Genomic DNA, 20967 nt, shown 5'->3' with positions numbered 1-20967 from the left:
CGTGTGCGTGTGTGTGTGTGTGTGTGTGTGTGTGTGTGTGTGTGTGTGTGTGTGTGCGTGTCTGTGTGTGTGTGCGTGCGCGCGCGTGTGTGTGCGCGCATTTGTGTGTACAATTGGTTTATATATTCATATGAAAAATTATAAACCCAATTTGTATCAAATTTTATATCAGTACATGAAAGAGAATCAATAAGTATGGAATCCAATTTCAACCACAGTCTAGTGTGTAAATTCTGACTTATAGTGTGAGATACTTTCTCATATCTTTAGAATGACTATTTCCTGAACATTACCACTAAAACTCAAATTACATAAAATGTGGTCAACGAACACTAGAGGGCAGCATCACGATTACCTGTAGTGCCAGAGTCCAGAAGAAAAAGAAGAAGAAAAGCCGGAAGCAAAAATAGGTAGACTGGCGAGCTGAGATGTTTGTCATTTTATAGAAATAAGTTTTTCTTTGCATTTTAATTATCACCATAAGGTAAGATAATTCAATTGATGTTACTCGCCAGTCTATTGAAATATGAATACTCTTGGAGATAGGACTTGAGGAGCCGACGCTAGCATGTGAACACTAACTCAATTAGATGTAATGGCAAACCGTTAAAATCCGTTACGGTTTTCTTTTACTGGTTACGGGGAAAATGACCCGGATTGAAATGATTAAAGGAACCAAAACGGACGATTTGTTCGCACACACACACACACACACACACACACACATGTGTACATATGCATTCTGCATAATTACATTTCTACTGTTTCCTTTTTACGTTATCATGATTCAGTACCAACATTATGCTATTGGAATTAACTGGTGCAGTGCACTTCCCAGATTGGTAGTGGGTATGTTTTAATTGCGGTTAAGGTGTCATGAATTAATGCAGTGATGGATTTTACCCAAAAAGACGGGAAGGAATGTCCCTCCTGTTGTCCTCATTTTCTGTGTATAGGGAAAACATTCAAATCTCGGTCATTTTGACCCGAGGACAACACGAGGGTTAAAGGTGACATATTGTCACTTTGGTTTACAGTATTGTTTTTCTTTTGCTTTGATACATTTTGTACGTATTGTCTGTATCTTGATTGGGCAGAACAATAAGAGTGTATTATAGATGAGTGATGAGATTTATTTATTTTTTCTTTAAACTAAGCGCTATAATCACACAGTATTAAGAAATAAAATAAAACTTTTGTTTAATGATTGTCTATTTCTCTTTACAGAAAGTGATTAATCACATTTCTCTTCCTCCTCTCACAGCTGACCAGCAGCACAGCAGAGATGGAGGCTTTTGGAGCAGACGATAATCCTGATGTGGAGGGGGCAGTGGCAGCAGAAGCGGGTCCTGCTGGACACAGCGAGACTTCTGCCAAGCCCGTTTCGGTTTTGCTGGAAGAAGCAATCCAGTTCAAAACTAAAGGAAATGCTTTCTACAAGCAGAAAAACATCCGCTCTGCCATTGGTCATTACCACCGCGCCCTGCTGGTGCTCCGAGGCCTCGACTCCACTGTGATGGCACCAGTGAAAGGATTTGGACCTGAGAAACCTCCTCTCTCACTGGAACAGGAGGCTTTACTTAGAAACACACAAGTTGACTGCTACAACAACCTAGCTGGTATATAAACATCAGGACTAAGTAAAGCCAGTAGCTGCTCCACGTTCAGTGTTTCAGCTGGAGAGGTGGATGTATATTTGAAGCCCTTTTGTGTCTTTTAGCCTGTTTGCTGCAGAAACAGAAGGTGGATTCCACTCGGGTCCTGGAGTACAGCCTGCGGGTGCTGCAGTGGCAGCCAGGCAACGTCAAGGCGCTGTACAGGGCGGGGGTGGCCACTCTGGAGATGGGAGACGCACAGACAGCCAAACAATACCTCACCCAGGTCTGCAAAGAGCAACCAAATGGTAGGAATGGAGCCAGGGTGGGACATTCAACCACAGCAGCTTTAGAACTATATCTGATGAATGATCACTTATCAATAAAAATCAGCACTTTAGTGGGTTAGGATGACACAAGAGACACTAAACAGGGTTTTCTCTATTACATGACTGCATTAAAATTAATACAGCATGCAGACGTATTGCTTACTAATACACAAAAAAAGCTCCGGCTTAAATAAAGAAAATCTAAGATCCATTCACTAAAACAGAAAGCAAATTTCATTGAGAGACTGGGTAGATGTGAAGAGAATAAAAATACTTCAATGTGGAGAAGAGAGAATGGCCACAGAAATAAAATAATTAACTTGATTCTTTAGCTTTTAACTCTATGTAGTGGAAGTTTAGTCATGATTTCACCTCATTAACCAATGTCAAATGAAAGTACTGGTTTAAAATACTTGCTGTATCTTATATTTACCATCCTAAACCTTACAAGTAAACAGTTCTATCAATTTTTAGCCATAAAGGGCACATTTTCATACTCGAGCCAAACTGTGGAGGAATAAAAAGTCGATCAAATTAATGCTTGCTAGTTTTTTGTCTCATTTCTTCTGATGAAAGTAAACTAAAAGCTGACCTTAACCAAGAAAGGGACTTTTAGTTACAGTTGAAAGCCAGTAAGCTGTTATATCCAGTTCTCTTCAAAAGTATTCATAGCCTTCAAACTTTTTCACAAGTTTTTTTAGGGATGCATAGTGGTGTTAAGGTTGGAATCAGCCAATATCTGTTTGATTAGTAAAATGTGGCTGCTATTAACAATCAATGTTTATTTATCTTCTCTGGAGTCTGGTCATGTGATAGTGAGGCAGCAAAGGATTGTGGGTTATTTAACTAAAGGAAGAGAAACAATGACAGTGTTGTAGTCAATGTATGTTTTTCCTTTGCCTTCATATTTATGTGCTAGTTTGTGTTGGTTTTGAACATTAAATTCCTATGAAATGCCTGAAATTCATGTTGTTACAGATAACAATGTAAAGAAACTAAAGCAAATACGTTTCGACTCTATAAATGAAAAAATACAAATAATTTACACACTTGATTTAAAAACATTTTTTAAATTACAATAATTTTAAAAAATCAGTTTGAATTCAATCATTGTTTTGACTGATTTAATTTTACTGGATGTTTGGTCTAATTTCATCTTGTGGGATAATGTAGAGCATGCTGAAACTGCTTTTATTTTCTCCCACAGATGCTAATGTGAGGAAGCACCTGCAGAGGGCAGAGGAGAAGCTAAACCGGGAGCTGCAGAAAGAGAGAGCCATGTATCAGGGCATGTTCTCCTCCAGCTCAAAGGACGGCACAGCGGAGAGGGTTAACCCGCCCAACAGAGCTGGTGACGGAGTTTAGACGGACTCTGTGCCAAACGAAACCTCAACCTCAGACAGGCTGGACCACCTGAGAGGAAAATACACACTTGTTGAAAAGTAATGCTGACAGGTTTTTGAGTTTGAAGGAGGAATAGGAATGTTAAGGTTTCTGCAGATTACAGACCGCTGGGAAGCAGCGAGCAGGACAGTAAACATGTCATGGCTGAAAATAGAAAGAAGAGGACAGAAGAGTTAGTTTCCTAGCAACATGAAAATGAAGAAAGTCAAGTAATCTGTGCTCATGAACGTCAAAGTGGCTCCTTATGCACTACCAAAATGCCTCTATGATTGTCTTTCAGTAATAGGAATGTTGGTTTTTGAGTTTTCCAGAATTTTTTTTATTTAAAAATCTAGTTTGTTTTCTCTAAATAAAATGTACATATTTTAGACACACATCATTTATCAGCTTATTTTATTTATCATATGCCACAAATTATTCTCATACAACTCTTCATTATTTTAATAATTCAATATTCATTTCAAAGTCCTGAGCAAAATATCAAGTTAAAGAGTATTTGCCTGGTTTTGGTCATCATCTGGCCAATATGATTGTACTTCAGAGGCTGTATTGCCAATTATTAAAGAATATCACATCCTCACAACAGCTATTATCACTGAACGAGTCACAGAGCAGCATGCAGAGCGGGGAGTATGTGTGCACACATTCATTCTCATGGTTACAGGGGAGTTGGAGCATTATGCAACTAAGCTTTTTATAGCTAGTAGAGTTAATATTCAGAATGATAAAACTGAACCACAAAAGCTTCCCAGAGTTTTTTTTTTTTTCGTCTGATTTTGTTGAAACATCAAAAACCTCCAGTAAAAACACTCATTTAAAATATTGGACATTTCCTCCATTGCATTGTTTTTTTAAAGATAGTTATTCGGTCAGTATTCACAAACGTATGAATTGGTTATTCAGACAAATCTGGGCGAAGATGCATTAACAGTTTTATTGCAGTAGCACAGTTTTATTCTAAAAGATAAGAAAAAATATATATTTAATGTGATTTACTTTATTAAGTAATTATAATTAATTAACTTATGGTACTTTTTGTAAATCATCTCTGAATTTAAACAATATTACTTTTAGAAAGAAGTTTACAGTTTGAAACTTAAAGGTTTGTTAAAATCAGTGCCGGTACATTTGTTGGTTTCCCTAAAAATCTATTACATTTAAGCATATATCATTTCATACTAATTTTTATTTTACGCTGATCAAATGATCCAAGAGCCTCTTAATGCAAATGCATCACCTATTTTTCTAAATCATAAACACAAAATCTTTTGTGAATTTTTTTATTTTATTTTACCAGCTCARCAAATTAATCTTGCAATATTTTTGTGAAAATCACTAGAACGAAAACATAAGAATAGTTTTATGGTTTTGTTTTATTAAAGGAAAGCCATTAAGTTTCCAAATATCTTTGGTAGTTCCACTGATACTTTCTGAACTGTTCTCAGCAAAAAGGAAAAGATTTGAGAAACTTTTGCTTTATTTAGTCAAATCAACTAAATGCAGGTTTGTCTGAAGCCAGGTATGCTTTGGAGTTAAAGTCACTGAATAATTACTAAAAAGAAAGCAAAAATTATGATTGTTATATAATCTTTGTGTTGTTACTAATGTTCCCCATTAAAATACATTAATTTGTCCAAACATTTGTTCAAATTTAAAACGAAAAGTAGATCCGTATCAACCGCCTAAAATAGCTGGACAAATATGCATCTTTCTCCAATAAATATATTAAATTTAAATGTTTGGTGTGAAATTGTGCTGCTGCAATAAAAGTTTTACTCACCGTTACCAGGAGTCCCAACAAATAAGTTTACTGATCCACAAGCTGAGTTTCCGTTTACCATATAATTGTGCAATTTGACATTTTGAAAACAAATTTGTTTAATGGAAACGCGTCAATTTCGAACAAACTCATTTGTTTATAAGTTTTGCCGCTACGATATGGTGGGTTTTTTTGGTCGTATCTAAAATGGTTTATCTCACAAAACTGAACTAGATAGTTTCTTTGCGTCACACGAGTCACACGATCAAAAACCGGACGTTCCCACCGGCACAAACTACGAGGAAGAAGAAGAAGAGGAAGTGGTTGGATGATCAAGGTGCGGATGGTTTTTTAATGACTTAGCTGAACAAACTTATCCGTGTGTGATTTTAATTGCCTTTCTTATTTAGTGGAATAAATAAGAAAGAGATTGTGGTTTTTTTGACATTCGCAGAATATCAAAAGTTTTGCGAACATTTGTAATGGAAACGCAGCTACAAAGTAACCCATTAGCATTTTGTCGCTTTTTCCTTTAGTTTGTGAGGATGTCAAAAGTGGCCATATTGGTTCAAATTTACCAGATTATTAGTAGAAGGAATGAAGATATTGTAATGGCAAGTTGGAAAGACTTTATGTGCCAGAGAGGATCTTTCATGTAGGCAGCATCAGAGATCTGAATAATCAGTAAACAAAACTAGATGGCACTTCCTTTAAATCAGATATAATACTAAGCACAAACGGTGTTTTGAATGTAACATGAGGTTCGTTGGCTGTACAAGTGTCACTTCTTGGATGGCTTTCGTTTGAGACTAAGAGACCTCATGGAGCCGAACACCTTCCTCCCCAGATCCCTAAGCGACCGAGAGCGCTGCAGTGGCAGCCGTGGAGGAGGGGAAGGGGAAAACGACGGCGAGGACAGAGACGAGAGTGACTGGCAGCTGCCCTCCAGGCTCTGGGAGCGAGACAGGTTGAAGAGGCTGGCGGTGGAGGACAGCCGCTTGTCCTCTTCCTTGGCTCTCAGCAGCCTGACGCCTTCGTCTCTGCTTGTGCCGCCCTGCGCCACGTCGAAGGAGGAGACCCAGTGGCCCCTCTTCGCCAGCTCCTCCCTGTGGCTCCGAGGCACCAACAGACCCTGCGACTCACTCCTGAACAGAGCCCTTCTGGAGAGCCGGAGGCTGGAGCTGCGTCTCTCCCCGTCCTCCTTCCCTCTCGACCTGGAGAAGACAGGGGAGTGATCAACCTTTGGCTTCCTGTCAGAAGATCCCTTGGCTCGTCGGTGCTCCCTCCTCCAGCTTCCGATGTTCCCCCTGCTCCAGCCATATCCGTACTCGGCTCTGTCCATCTCCTCCTTCTCAGTCTCAGACTCTTTCCTCCACAATCGTCCCTCAAAGCCCCTCCATAGTTTGCTGGAGGACTTCCTGGGTGTATGGGCCGCCTCCTCGGCCCAAACGGAGCTGTAGTCCTCTCTCCTGGCGTAGCTGCTTACAGTAGCGGCCCTAACCAGCTTATGGGAGGCGTGTTTCCCCCTGTAGAGCCCATCTCTCTCCACCTTCTTCCACCTGCCACCACCTTCACCTCCTCCGCCACTATGTCGGAGCGAGCCACCTCTTGGTTGGAGTCCTCCTTGCTCCCAAGAGGAGGTTCGGTTGTTGTGTGGCAGGGAGCACTGGAAAGGGGAATCCCGTCGGAAAACTGAGAGCGGGGTGGCCCCCATTGGTGATGGCTTGAGGGGGCGAGGAGGAGAGCGAGCCCTTGGGGTGGGGTGTGAAGCTGGGGAAGAGGCTGTAGACGAGGGAAGATCAGACGGAGAGGGGATGTGCTGGTAGTGGCATTGTGAGGTGTACTGAGGAGGGGGAGGGATGTGGATGGACTGGTATGGGTGAATGGGACTGTTGGAGTGTGAGAGAGGAGGGGTGAGGCTGGACTGAGACTGAGGGGAGTGGGTGACACTGAGGGAGAGCTGGATCGGCCGCTGCGGGGTGGTTTCCATCATCCTGCCGTAGTCGAGCGATGGATCCCTCTGCGGAGTCAGGTGAGTTTTACTGTGGCTCCTCACCGCACCCGCAGGATCCGTTTGGAAGCAGTCGATATCCAGCTCCACGCCTTGCTCCATCAGTCCCACCACCACGGCCCGAGACAGACCCGAGAGGCGCGAGATCTCCCCCACCATGGGGGAGTCTTCGCTCAGCTTGGGACTGGAGCAAGACTCTTGGATCAAGCTGCTGCGCTGAGATCCAGGAGCCGATCCCGTGTTTGACACAAAAACTGGCTGTCCCACCTCAGGCGGAGCGCCAGTGCTCCAATCCAACGAGCGACAGAAGGAAGACGATCCAAACCCGGGAGTGGCTCCCGAGCTCAGCGGGACCTCCAGGGAACTGCGGTGGCTCAGGCTGCTTGGACAAGTTGAGATCCGAGAACGAGACCTGATTCCTGGGGTGGGAGTGCCAGATGACAGAGACTTGCAAGATGCAGTCGAAGTCATGTTTACATCACTCTTTATGACTCCACTGCTGTTGTTTTTGGCTGCGTCGGCGGGTCCGCGGTTAGAGTTCAACCCTGGAGCCAGGTTCAAGTTGAGGTTGAGATGCAGATTGATGCTTAAATCTTCTCCGGTCGCTGAAGGGAGATTACCCAGGTTGATTGAATTCCTGGTGGCCTTTTTCCCCATAGCGCTGAGGCTGACTCTGGCTGAGTTTCCCAGCAGGGACTTGCAAGGAGTGGCGCTTCCATCCGGCTGGGTGGAAGGTGTATTGCGGCTCTCAAAGGCGGATAGAGATTGGGTGGAGCCGTGACTTTTTCCAGGAGTGAAAGGACCTCTCTGTGGGATTGGACCAGGAGCAGCAGGTGACGTGAGATCGGAGGTGGAGGAGTTCACCCGCTGGTGGTACTGGCAAGCCAGCCGAGCAATGTACTGCTCCAGGTGGGTGACAGAGGCCGGAGTGGGAGGCTGCTGAGGCAGGAGAGGGGCAGTGTCAGGGTTCGCTTCTGCAATCTCATCGTCCTGGACTCCTTCAGAAGTTGTGGAGGATGATTGTTCTTGGTTCAGGGAGGTAAAGAGGGGGCTCTGGAGGGCGACGGCGTGCAGCGGGCTTGGATAAGAGTAGACCTCTTTGGTTCGACGAGACACCAGGTCTGTGCAGTAGCAGGGGTCCAACTGGGGCTTCAGCTGCACAGAGGAGGGGGATGAAGAGGGATTTAGAAGGGGGATGATGAAGGAAACCAGGGAGTCACCGACCACCGTGCAAAGATCAGACAGAAAGCTGAGACCAGAGGCATCAATCTCCTGAACAGCTGTAGAGACAAGAAGAAAAACATGAATAATTACAGTTTTATAGTTTTCAGTTAAATCATCCAGGTTGTTGCAGATATAAGCTTGCAATTACTATTACATTAAAACAGACTTCAATGTAGATTGAGATTTTATGTGATGGACTAACATAAAGTTGAGAATTAATGTAGTGACAGAAAAATTCAGTCCACTTTCCTCTGATATTGCTAACAAACTTCAGTGCAACAACTAACCTCAGAAAGCTAGCAAAAGACAAATCTACATTTTCTGTGAAAGCCTCAGAGGTTTGCTAGAGAACAGGTGGGAGAGTCTTTGAACATGACAATTATGGCTAAAACGATTAATCGTATTAATCGTGATGAATCCAATTTAGTAACTGATTAATTGTTAACTAGAGAATACAGACTTAAACATCTCATGTGCTGAAAGAACAACACACTGAGTAATTGAGCCAAGACATTATAGCTGCAGATGTATCATTTGCTATAAATGATCAAGCATACCCTAAAAAATACTTTATTGTATTTTAAGCAGTAATATGTTTATTGTATTATTTAAAAAGTATCTGAATTATTAATTTGTATGAAAAGTCTTAAGTGGTTAAATAAAAAAAAATGTTAATTTTTTTTGTCCAGTTTATTGATTAATAGTGGAAATAATGAGTAGAATAATCTATTACTACACTACTCTGTGTTTGCCTATCACATAAAAAGATCGAGGACCGTGGATACTTTTGCAAGACCCTGTAAAAGGTCACCTGGATCATCTGGAGCAGGTGCAGTCGGATCCTCTGCTGGTCCGGTTTCCTCTGGGCTGCCGTCCGTCGCAGGCTGCTGCAGCTGCACTACACCTTCTGACCACAGGGTGTCAGTGTTGTCAGCAGAAGCAGGAACTTGTTCCCACGACTTTGGGGGTCTGGCAGGGGTCACCGGTGCAACATGGGCAGCTTCACTGGACACGGAGTAGCAGGAGTCCGACAGAGAGCTCCCACTTACAGAGTAGAAACCTTAAAAATAGAAAAGGGCAGTTTTTACCAGCATAGGTTTAATTTTTAGTTAAAAATGCATCACCTCTAGATACTGAAACATTAAAATTCCAACAGAAGGGTGTGCACTGACTGCTTAACTAAGAAGTGTAAGAGTGCCAGTGTTTATGACTTTTTAAACAGTTTAACAAAGACAGTAAAAAAAAAAAAGTAGAAACTGAACAAGTCAGGGCCAAGTCACCCAGAGTTCAAGTAAATAAACCTAAAGAAAGATTGTGGTTAATGTTTAATGGGAAATTTCTCACTTATACCAGAAGGCGACAAATCGTTGGTCATTATCTCCCACTTCTGCGGCCGACGGGGTGTGTGTTTTGGGTGTGTATTTACCTGAACTGGGTCTGGAGTCGCTGTCCAGGTGAACCACACCACCGGAGTCTGGGGTCGGAGGGGAGAGGAGATCTGAGGAGGCGTCCCAGGAGAGAGTGGACCACCGGGAGTTACTCCCCCTGCCAGATGAAGACTGGATGGTCACATCCCCCGAATTACTGAGACACTCCTCTGGACTGCTCTGACAGCCGGACCCCATTGTGTTTGAGCGGGAGGCAGCCTGAAAAAAACAAAACAAAATGAGATTAGCTGCTTCGAAGGAGCCAGGCTGTCTTGTAATCTTTTAAAGTGGTCCTAATCAATATTTGCTCAGGCATTTTGAAACTTTTTTTTCCTGCTTTTGCCCTCATTTTCTGATCTGAACCACGACAACATATATTGCAACATCCATCCATTTTCTTGCACCCTTGTCCCTTAGTGGGGTCGGCAGGGTTGCTGGTGCCCATCTCCAGCTAACGTTTCGGGCAAGAGGTGGGGGTCACCCTGGACAGGTCTATATTGCAACATGTGCTCAGGAAACTGAAGAAAGAAGTGTGAGACCCCAGGAAGCTGTTAGTACAAACTTACACCCAACAAAAAGCAGGTTAACTTTAAATAAAATTCAGTTTTCAATTCCTTTTGACCCATAAAAGCACCAAGAAAAGCTTTAAAATGTTTTAAAATTTTAAAGGGTCGCCGTGCAAGTCAGAGTGGAGACTTGGTGCTAAAGAAGAAACACTCTCAATTAAATTAGTGTTCACATGCAGCTGGCTGTGCTCTTTGTAGTGATCCCTATCAGCGTCCAAGATAATTGGATGTGTCATCTTCCCATGAAAACTGGTTCAAACATGCCCCTACATTTAGATGTCAGGCAGCTTTTTACACACACATTAAGAGCCTCGTCTCTAGAGAAATACGAAATCAGCTTTTCCCTGAAACAGTTTTAGAAAGAGCAAACACGTGGAAGGAAGAACTCTGGTCACCAAAACTGTTTCATTTTGACCAGCAAACATTACATATTATGGAAATCTAACACACAATCTTCACTGTAAAACACAGTGGTGACAGCATCATGCTGAGAGGACGCACCCAACATCTGGGAGTTGATGTTGAAACTGCATGAATATATATACTTTTTTAATTTTCCGATCTTTTTTGTTTTTTCAGATAAAAAAAAAAGATCTGAAATCTTTTACAACTTTCAAATAATTTGTAAAAGAGAAAATAAAGAAACTGGAAGCCATGTACAGTTTTCCCTTTACTTCATATTTTATATTTGTTGTGGGTCAACTATGTGAATTTACAATAAAACACGCTGAAAAAGAAAATTATTGACCACTACTGACAAAAAACCCCCCAATTAAGTAGGAATATTTGGAAACAATTGGAGCGCTATCAGGAGTAGAAAATATAACAACCACCCTGAGAAACTTCAGTAAATAAAGACAAAACGGAAACTGACTAATTTCTGCTTCATCTTTTGAGACTTTACCAGAAAACAAACTGAAACCTTCCTCAACTATTTAATGAGCTCACTTTGCATGTCTTCTACAGTTCAGAGACGTGTAGGACCATGTCTCCGATGAGGTCACTCCACGTTGAGCAGAACAAGCAGGAATAACAGCTGTCAGGTTAGCAAAGTGCCTCCATTTACCAGATTAGTAATAGCTCACTAGAGTAAACCCCCTCACCCTCCATATCCCCGACCCAGCCCTCCAGGAGACCAGGCAGGAGCGGCGGGATGAGTCCGATCGAGCCCAAACAAGAGCAACACTGTGAGTGGTTACTGAGGAAACAATACAGGTAGTGACTCACTGCTGGGGTGACAGGAGACGAGGGGCGGGTGTGGGTGTGTGAGGGGGTTCAGCAGATAATGGGAGAGGACAGATGATGTAACAAAGAGCAGTCAGAGCGGCAGAAGGGAAGGAGGAGGGGACGGACGGGAAAAAGTGGGTGAAAGAATGTCAGCCTCTGATCCAGCTCAGGTTTACCCCCCTCTCCTCTTATCACTTTGCTAACAGCTCTTTATGTTTCTCGTGGGTGACCAAAACGAGTGCGAGGGACATGAAAAAAAAAGAGGAATAGCAGAGTGAGTCACTGAGTGAGTGAAGGCAGAGGAGGGAGGGAGGGAGGGAGGGAAGGAGCGGTTGCCGGGCGAGGAGAGAAGGGCATCTTGAAGGACCCCCACCTCCCCCCACGCTCCCTTCGACAAATAATCCCCACCGCTGCCGCCACCATCTCACCCACTTCTCTAATATCCTCAGAGCCCGCTGCCCCCGACTCACCATAGCTACAGCTCTCTAACTCTTGCTCGCTTCGCCTCCCACACAGACTCAGAGCCGCACAACATGCAGGCCCGAAATATTTCCCTCATCCTCGGCCTGGATCCGCGCGCACCCTCCCATCTGAGCCATGAAGACACATCTGAGCCTGCGTTCTGGGTTGCTTTAACACAAGTTTCAGCGAAATAACCCATCAGCATCTGCAGAAAAACCATCCTGACATCATAATGCATTGCACATTATGGGGTATAGTCTTACACAGTGATCAGATTATAAGACAGCAGAGGGATAGGAGGTCAGCGCTGAGCTCTGTAATATGATATTGCTTCATGTGAGGGAGGAGCTCAGCTCCCCGTTGGAGCAATTTGCAGAAAATGCGCGGGTCGATTGGACAATAATGCAGCTGCACATGCAATTCACCTCCTCCTAACAGGTGCGTGACGTCACCAGCGGCACAGCCTGAAGAAGAATGATCACAACGATGATGATGATGCTGTCGCAGGGCGGAGAGCCTTTTTTTTTTTTACTTCCATGCAGCGTGTTATTTATTGTTTCATGCATTATTAATGTCATATTGGAATATAAAGGCGGCCCACGCTGCGTTTCTGCGTTCAGGCTGCAGACGGAGAACCTGCAAGGATCAACGTTTCAGAGCTGCTCTGTTAGCTGCAGAGACTCCCTCTCAAAAACCCCCAGAGGCAAAAAAAAAATGAGAGACAAAAGACGCCTCACTCCACAAGTCAGAGTAACGTCCCTCCCATGTAAAGGGACACTTCCAATTTCTTGTTTTAGGACACAAAACCCTCAATAGAAGCACAAAAAGCATAATTGTGTGATAGGGCTTTATCCCACAATTATCCCTATAACTGGTTTGTTGTCTTCATTAAATGTTGCTCCAATTTCACACATATTCAGTATATATAAAAAAGAAAATGCTATAAACTCTTGAAAACCTGAGAAAAAGACCTGACTAGGGATACTTTAATAACATATTAACACGATTTGTGTGCATTTTTCCTAACAAAGTGCAAAGCTAATAATTCACAATAATTTCTGCGTGCAAAGTCGAGAAATATGTTAAAGAAAATGAATAAATGCAAGCAAAAACAAGGCAGTGAGGTCAGAATAGCGAAACGCATCAGCGTAATTATTATGAAGATTATATGCTGATTTATCCAGTACGGAGGATGAAGTCGGGTTAAAACTTTCTTCAGTAGCTTTTACTCAGTCAGCCTGGCAGAGAGATGTGCTCAGGAAAGAAACTGATTAATTTATAAGGCTTTTGTAAACTATTGAAAGAATGACTTGCTGATTTAAACTCCTGTCAACACTAAAGAAACTGTGTCTGTTGTGTTGTATTGCTTATTTTTATGGTATTGTCTCTATTTTCTATAGGCAGTAATGTTTCGTTGTCTTTTTCTGTGTAGTCCAGTCTCATGTCTGTGTGTTTGTCTCATATTCTTGTATTTGTTTGCTTTTTACCATCATAGTCAGAGGACCATAGGTGAAAAACTCATTATTGTGGGTAAAAATAAAGAGCATTTCTAGACAGTAGTTACAGCTTTACTTAATAATAAAATATATGGATGGCAACAAATGTTTTCAAATCTTAAAACCATAGGAAATTATTCATTTTCTGTTTTGAGAAACTTTATGCTCACAAACAAAACCTGCAGTTCCACATTAGCTTTGGATTTTAAATCTAAGTTCTCATTTCTTTTAGACATACAGAAACAAAAAGCGTTTCCAGAAGAGAAACTACTTTAAAGGAAAAGTTCATCCTTCTCACTTTCAGAAATATAACCCAGTTCTCCTGCAGCAATGGAGGAAAAACATCAGTATTGACCTTTAACCTTTGGAATCTCAGAGCCACACATCCATTTGACATATTTCCTTCAGAAAAGAAAAACAAATTGTTTTTGTGTTTACAAAAAATGGTAGATTTGCTCTGCTGCACTATGTCATCATCTATGTGTGTTTATTCTGTTTTACAGAGAGATGCTTCCTGCAGGTTTATTTTCTGTCTGTATACCTTTCATATTTTGGTTGATTTTTTTTTTAGGTTTTCTGCTTCTAGATTTAAGATTTGCCCTTTAAAATGAGTGAATTTATTATAGGTGGACGCATCCCCTTTTCATCCAATGCAAATTAAGAGACTCTGCATCGTGTTCCCTTCATCTCTCTGTTATCTTCGGAGGGAACGCTTATTTTTGCACACAGAACAGCAACAATGAGGATTCCAACTCGGCCTTGACACCCATTTCAAAGACGAGAAGAGCTGCTTCAAGCTGCTATCAAGTGAGAAAAAGTCAAAAGATAAGAAGCATGTTTCAGTCACAAAACGCACATTTCCTTCCTTCGGCCAGCGTTGTTTGGGAACAAAGTTATTCTTCTGGAAGATCTATCTCAGACCAAAAACCTGGAGTAAATAAGATTCTTTTGAAAACCAAACCCACAGATTACAACATACAGTAAATGATAGAGACAAATCTGCCGCCGCTGCACTTTAAATCTCCCTTTTTCTCTGTAATTTCTTTTCACCTAATTATGGTCCTCCCTTGCAACAATTACAACCGTTTTTATTCCCGTTTATGCAAACGTTGCATAGATGTAAGGAAAGGGCCCGACGGGGGCAAAGGGCAGAGAGCCAGGCCGCTCTGCCCGGCCAGCAGCTCCCCCTTCGGAGGTGAGAATGAGAGCTGCTGCCCGGCCTCCCCGCAGGATCCCTCCGCACCACAGCCGGGGAGGGAGGGAGAACCACGGAGAAGATGTTGGCTGGTGGGTGGCGAGGAAGGCTGCACAAAAGGAGACGAGCTTCCATCCAGATGCCCACTCTCAGACCTCGCACTGTTCAGAAATCAAGCTCCGAGATGCGACTTTATCGTAACGTTGCGGCCACAAGCAGCGCTCTGCACAGGAGATCTCGTGTTTATATGTATCAGTATTCTGCAGGCTGCTGACTAATGTGACTCACGGTGTAATAACAGTTTGTTCAAAGTGACCGTGATGAAGTATCATCTGCTCAGAGTAACGGCGAGATGGTATTTATTGTAGCCACCGGCGGCTGATTCCATGTCTAAAAAGAGAAACCGGCAAACACGGAGCGGAGCTGTAATGTCATTGCTTTGTCAGATCCAGAGATAATCCGGAGATAATCCATGACGAACTGATCCACCACATCCACTGCTGTCTAATTGTATCCTCTGTGAGGTTCAGCCACAAAGACGACGGCCCTGACGGTGAATTTTGTCGTGAACAGGAATATTCCTGCATGGAGATCTTTTCACAGAACTCGGTCACTTTGCAGAACAGGAAGTTCCCAAAGCGAGAAAAGGAAAAAGTGAATTTATTACTGATTAATCTGCCTAAGCTGCAGCTATAAAAAAAAAAAGTTTGGAATTTTGTCCTGGGAATTAATCGATTGCTGGAAACAATCCAGAGGTTTTTCCTCCAAAGCAGCGCAGCGCTACGATTTCTGTCCAACATGGTGAACTCAGAACTAGAAAAAAAACAAAAAACATAAATCGATGTATCCCTGTTTTTGTGAAGTCATCCATTTTTAAAAGAAGGATATCACAAAACAAAAAAAAGGCAACAGCATTTTATAACCGTACAGTAAATCCAGTAGAAGTTAGTTTTAAAAAGCTCTTACTGATTTAAAAATATAATGTATTTTCTAAAGCCAAGCATCAATAATTTTCTTTCAGCTACAAAATATAAGTAAAATATGCAAATGTGATATTACTGGTGAGGATATCCATTGCAAATAGCCCATGTTTCTCACTTATCTCTATCTTTTCTGTTATCATGAGGTTCTCATCATTATCCATGACCTTTACTGTTAATAAATCTGTGTGGGCAAACAGGGCAGTGAAAGCCCATCCAGCTGCAGAGTGCCAACACACGGCACATACAAATAAGTTAACAGATATCTACCAAAGCTTTGTGGCTGCAAACTGATATTGTGATTCAGCATATTGTACCTTTGAATACCTACTTATTTTTTTATTTTAGAGTAAAAATGAGATGTTTTGCGATGGCATCAAGAAATCAACCAAAAGTCAAATCTTTTGAACATTTTAAAAAGATTTGACTTTTTAAAACGTTAAAACATCTCCGTATTTTTTACTGGAGGTTTTCCAGCAAAATCCACCATCATCTTTCCGTCTTCAGCGAAATTGATGTAATAATTTACTGATCCATGGATAGATTTCTGTCCTGCATGTCGACCCACATTGTCCTCATTCTCAACACGTAAACAGCAGCATATATTCCAGGCCCAGGTTTGGAGGAAAAGGGAAACAAGTTAACATTTTTATGTAACAACGAGAAAACAGAGCGAAACTATGAAGTTCACGGAAAATGATACGTTGTTTTCAACATTTTTACAAACAAAAACCCTGAAAAGTGTGGCTTGCAATTGTCCTCTGTACTGCAGCCAACTTCTGAATCCGTCTGTGTGTGATTTAATCTCAAGATGAATCCAGCTGTTCTGTAAAGGCTTCGGAGGTTTTTAGAGAACAAAACAGCATCTTCATGATGCCAAGCAACATAGAGAGTCATTTAGAAAGAAAACTAACACCTGAACACGCAATCCCTGTAAGATCCTGGGGGGAAAAAAACCATTAGAAGTTTCAAAAGACCTGAGAGCAAAACGGAAAATCACCTTCCAGCAGAACAAACACAAATGTCCTGGTTGATTCCTCGAGAGCTACTGCAGATGCATCCTTTCTCAAAATCAAATGAATGGCTTGTCTCTGCAGAGATGAATGTTACGGTGATGACGGGATTCAGACATTTGGTTCAGGTGTGTTGGATCAGGGTGTTAAACCTCAGACAGTGCTAGTGATGCTTTCCCTCCAAGATGACAGAGATCAAGTCATTTTGCATTAGAAAAAAAGCAGCATTTTCAGTTTTTACTTGTGCAAAGCTGGTAGAGACAAAACCCAAAAAGCTGGCAGTGAATTGACTCAGAGGGGCTGCACACACGTTCAAGATTTTTATGTAATCTGTGCCGTTTTTTCATCACTTCACAGTTATGCATCACTTTTGTTTTGATAAAATTCCAGTGAAATCATCTATAGTCTGTTCTTTTTTGCAAAGAACTTGATGTTTAAAATCAGTTGGCCATAAAGCTCCAATGATCTGAAAACTGCTGAGTGATGGATCAGTCCTTCCTCTAGCCTCTTTAGATTCAGACAGGATGTTAAAGTGACTTTTAGAGTCGAGATGGACCAGCAGGGTCTGCTCTCGACCTTGAAGCTGGTTCTGGTTCCCCTGACCTAAATGACATTTGCTCCATGTGACCCCCACTCAGTCTAATAACCAGCCTCCATGCTCGGATGAGCTTTGGCTCGGTCTCAATCAAGCGGCTCCGTTGAGCTCCAGGCGCAGCCTAAAACCCGCCCACTGAGCCGCAGAGGGACCGGCTCTTTGGCAGATCACCGCCAACTAGCATTCATATTTAATAACCCCGTCATGTCGCTACCCGGGCTACGAGCTGACAGACGCACTGACTGACCTGTTGCCTGCGGGATGTCGCAGAGCCACGCTCGGTATCCGACGCGGCGCTCTCCGCCTCCTCCGCCCGGGGCTCCCCGGGCGCCCGCTCCCTCAGCGCGGCGTCCACAATCTCCAGGTGTTTGCGCCGGAGCACCTCCAGCTCCAGAACCCCCGCCAGCGTCGCTTTGAGGCGCTCTCCGATGCGGACCCGCTCGGTGCCCGACCAGAGCGAGTTTACGCAGCCGCGGCGTGCGGCCATCCTGTTAGACGGCGGAGGCAGAAATGAGGCTTCGGACCGGGATTTACGGTGCAGCTCCGGGTAGAGCCACGCAACTCCAGACGAACGACACTAACATAGCTTTGATTGACTGAAATGCAGCCCTGTCCATCTGTGCAGAGCCGCGCAGCTTCAGGCAGCTCTCACCCTGACTGCAGCCAAACTGGAACCAATCAGTCCAAACCCTCAGCAACTCATTCCTCACATCGGTCCCGGGCTCGACTTTCCTTTGACATCCTCCGGTGTTCCTATCAGTGCGCTGGACTTCGTGCGCTGCGTCCCCAATGAGACAATGCAACAGACGGAGAGGGGAGATACATGTGGGAGCTGGCGGCGGAGAGGAGGAGCCACTGGTCCGGACCTGCGTACGGATTGGACGGACGGGATTTTCGAATGGACGCACAGAAACCTCCCCGCATGTCCGACTATAGTGTGCAGGAATTTGACCACAAGTAACAACAGAGGAAACTGTTTGGAGAATTTCTTTGTTAATTCAATTAATGTTATATACTAATGATTTGACTATACCTCCCCTCAGGGGTGGAGTCTAATGAGAATTATAGCTGGCTGAATAACACGCTTTTCAGTCTCTCTCAATTAAATCTAAAAAAAATCTTTAAAAACTGCTTTATGAAAAACACAACGTGCATATATGCCGTGAAGTCAAAGGAAAATTGCACATTTTCTGAAAAGTGTGGCATGCATTTGTTTGCTCTGATTAGAGGCGCACCTCATATTTTGGCATAGTGTGATACCAAAACATGGCTCATATGTTTGATATCAATGCTGACTTCTAAACGTTTTTTTATAAAGTTTGATATAAAACTTCTGACCTTTAGGTGTTTGTGCAGTTTTTTCTTCTGAGTTGTTTTGTTCAAACCTCAGACAAAATTTAGACAAAGTGTCCAGGTGTCTATAAAATACTTAAATAACATATTAGCAGGATTTGTGTCCCTAAACAAAGTGTAAAAAAATATAATTTGAAAGCAAATCGAAACATTTTTTTAAGTAGAGACGAGAAACTATAAAATCTCAAGATGGAATCTGAAACTAAAGTTATTGATCTGAACTTGGTATCAATATTACCGATATTTTTGCTCAATACACCCACTGACCACATCAGTGGAAAAGCATCACTTTAAATCTATTAGTTCAACTGTTAAATAATCCATACATCCATCCATTTTCTTACACCCTTGTCCCTCAGTGGGGTCGGGAGGGGTGCTGGTGTCTATCTCCAGGTACCGGGCGAGAGGCGGGGTCACCCTGGACAGGTCGCCAGTCTGTTGCAGGGCAACACAGAGACACACAGGACAAACAACCACGCACACACACACACACACTCACACCTAGGGGCAATTTGGAGAGGCCAATTAACCTGACAGTCATGTTTTTGGACTGTGGGAGGAAACCGGAGTACCCGGAGAAAACTCACGCAYGCACAGGGAGAACATGCAAACTCCATGCAGAAAGACCAGGGCCGGGAATCGAACCCAGAACCTTCTTGCTGCAAGGCAACAGCTCTACCAACTGTGATTAATACCACTGTTAATTAATAATAATGATAAATGTTGTAAGTATTTTAATCTGGAGGTTTTGAGTTTGTGTTGCTGAGAAAGTTGCCTTAATTCACACAACGAATATCAACCATGATAAAAGTGAATCCAAAGGCGGTTCGTGTTCAGTCTGCAGGTACATTTATTATCCCAGTTACTGGGAATATCGTTATTCCCATGCACTGCTGACCCCTAGTGGTCAGTTGGGGTAGAGTTGGACAAATTTTGGCAAAGTTCCCGAGTGCAAATCGCAATTAACCTTGTTCGCAATTTCAACCAGCAGAGGACGGTGTTTCACCACGACAGACCACCTGATTGGAACTCTGTGTCCTTTCAAATTACTTTTGTCTCTCTAAAATAAAAATCTGGCCATTTTAGCATACACTAAATGAAAATACACAAGTTAATCTTTATGTGATGGAAAATGTTGCAGCTTAGTCCCTTAAGTATAGATATTAAATCCCAGTGAGAGTCTTTGGTAACACTTGAAAATAGATTTTTAGAAATCCTCTACATCTTCTCTGATTTAGCTCAGCTACTTTGAAAAGAAAGGCAGGAAATTTACCAAAAGCTGTTCTACAACGTATCAAATCAGGACGGCTGAATACGAATAGATGCTTCACTTTCAGATTTTTACGTGCACATCATTTTAAAAACGGACTTGCAGAGGTTAAAAGGTCGAGAATTCTCAGCTTCAGAATGGTCTCAGGAGGTTTTTCTGGTTGTTCAGGAAGTTTCTTCAGTCGTCTCATCGGGCTGCCTTAATTATCCCCTTCTTCTTGTGTGCCTGAAAAGCAGTTTTCAAGTCTCACGCTGATGTGAAAATGCTCCGTTGCAGGACAGTGTGATTCTCTGGCGTCCTCACCCACCAGGACAAGGACCTCGTCTTCGGACTCCTCCCTGCTCTGCGGCTATAAAACCTCGGCGGTCTCTGCAGCTCGCTGAGGTTCGCTTACTTCTCCAACCATTGGCCTTTCCAAAACCGTCCCAAACGACGAGCAAACATGGCTCCTTTTGAGAAATCCATGGAGATGACGCCCTTCAAGCAGAGGAAGTGCCTCGGTAAGACTCGCTTAGTCCTGTTGCATCGGTTCAAAACGCCAAACTCCGCACATGCTGCTTAGATGATGGTTTAAATTGTGTAAAATAATCCTTCTCATTTGTATTTAGCGACGAGAAAAGATGAAGTGTGCAATATTCTGTCTAAATTCCCCAACAAGCTGCCTGTGAGTTGACATTTTCCACACATAACTCATGTTTTTTGGGAGGTTCTTTCTAACTATTAGTTGTATTTTTTTTTTTTTTTTTTGCTCAGGTGATAGTTGAACGTTACATCAGAGAGAAAACCCTCCCACTGCTGGACAAAACAAAGTTTCTGGTTCCCTTTGAGCTAACGCTGGGTCAGTTCCTCTGCCTTCTCAGGTAAACCTTTGTTGCTAGGTAACGGTGCAGTGCCTGTAGGATGACACTGAAATTCAAAAATACTTTATTGATACAATGGGACATAAAATGTTGTTGTAACCTATTTAATTAAAGAGTTATTGTAGATGGCGATGAAGTTTTCAAAATGGCTCATTTTCCAGACACCAAAAAACCTTAAATTATTACCAAAAAAACAGCAAG

The 20967-nt window shown here is 42.7% G+C and overlaps 3 protein-coding genes across 6 annotated transcripts in view; 2 read left to right on the top strand and 1 right to left on the bottom strand.

The window, feature by feature from the left end:
• The first annotated feature begins 173 nt into the window (after positions 1–173).
• Positions 174–3702, top strand: ttc9c (tetratricopeptide repeat domain 9C). Of its 2 annotated transcripts, none has more exons than XM_008420406.2 (4): positions 174–410; positions 1265–1619; positions 1721–1903; positions 3132–3702. In XM_008420406.2, exons 2-4 carry the CDS (start codon positions 1286–1288, stop codon positions 3287–3289), a joined length of 675 nt encoding a protein of 224 aa, XP_008418628.1. In that variant the 5' UTR covers positions 174–410; positions 1265–1285; the 3' UTR covers positions 3290–3702. The 2 variants fall into 2 exon arrangements, with proteins under 2 accessions (XP_008418628.1, XP_008418627.1); XM_008420405.2 differs by having other exon boundaries at positions 176–484.
• Positions 3703–3704: 2 nt separating this feature from the next.
• The window catches only part of LOC103471420 (flocculation protein FLO11), a 17590-nt gene continuing 327 nt past the window's right edge, over positions 3705–20967 (bottom strand). Inside the window, exons 1-4 of one of the 3 annotated variants that reach the window (XM_017307149.1) lie at positions 17531–18109; positions 9749–9968; positions 9227–9382; positions 3705–8378 (exon numbers count right to left, since the gene is read on the bottom strand). In XM_017307149.1, coding sequence (XP_017162638.1) covers positions 5869–8378; positions 9227–9382; positions 9749–9968; positions 17531–17770 — 3126 coding nt within the window. In that variant the 5' untranslated portion in view covers positions 17771–18109 and the 3' untranslated portion in view covers positions 3705–5868. Of the gene's footprint in view, positions 8379–9133; positions 9383–9748; positions 9969–17530; positions 18110–20967 lie in introns of those variants that run through there. The other 2 variants (XM_008420408.2, XM_008420409.1) reach the window with 2 other exon arrangements.
• Positions 18164–20967, top strand: part of map1lc3cl (microtubule-associated protein 1 light chain 3 gamma, like) — a 3989-nt gene continuing 1185 nt past the window's right edge. Inside the window, exons 1-4 of the mRNA XM_008420407.2 lie at positions 18164–18240; positions 20183–20406; positions 20515–20570; positions 20660–20766. Of these exons, the coding sequence (XP_008418629.1) occupies positions 20349–20406; positions 20515–20570; positions 20660–20766 (221 nt within the window). The 5' untranslated portion in view covers positions 18164–18240; positions 20183–20348. The remainder of the gene's footprint in view (positions 18241–20182; positions 20407–20514; positions 20571–20659; positions 20767–20967) is intronic.

Source organism: Poecilia reticulata, linkage group LG10 (assembly GCF_000633615.1).
Source record: "Poecilia reticulata strain Guanapo linkage group LG10, Guppy_female_1.0+MT, whole genome shotgun sequence".
Taxonomy (NCBI): domain Eukaryota; kingdom Metazoa; phylum Chordata; class Actinopteri; order Cyprinodontiformes; family Poeciliidae; genus Poecilia; species Poecilia reticulata.
The sequence above is the reverse complement of the archived record's forward strand: the minus strand, read 5'-3'. Positions and strand labels throughout refer to the sequence as shown.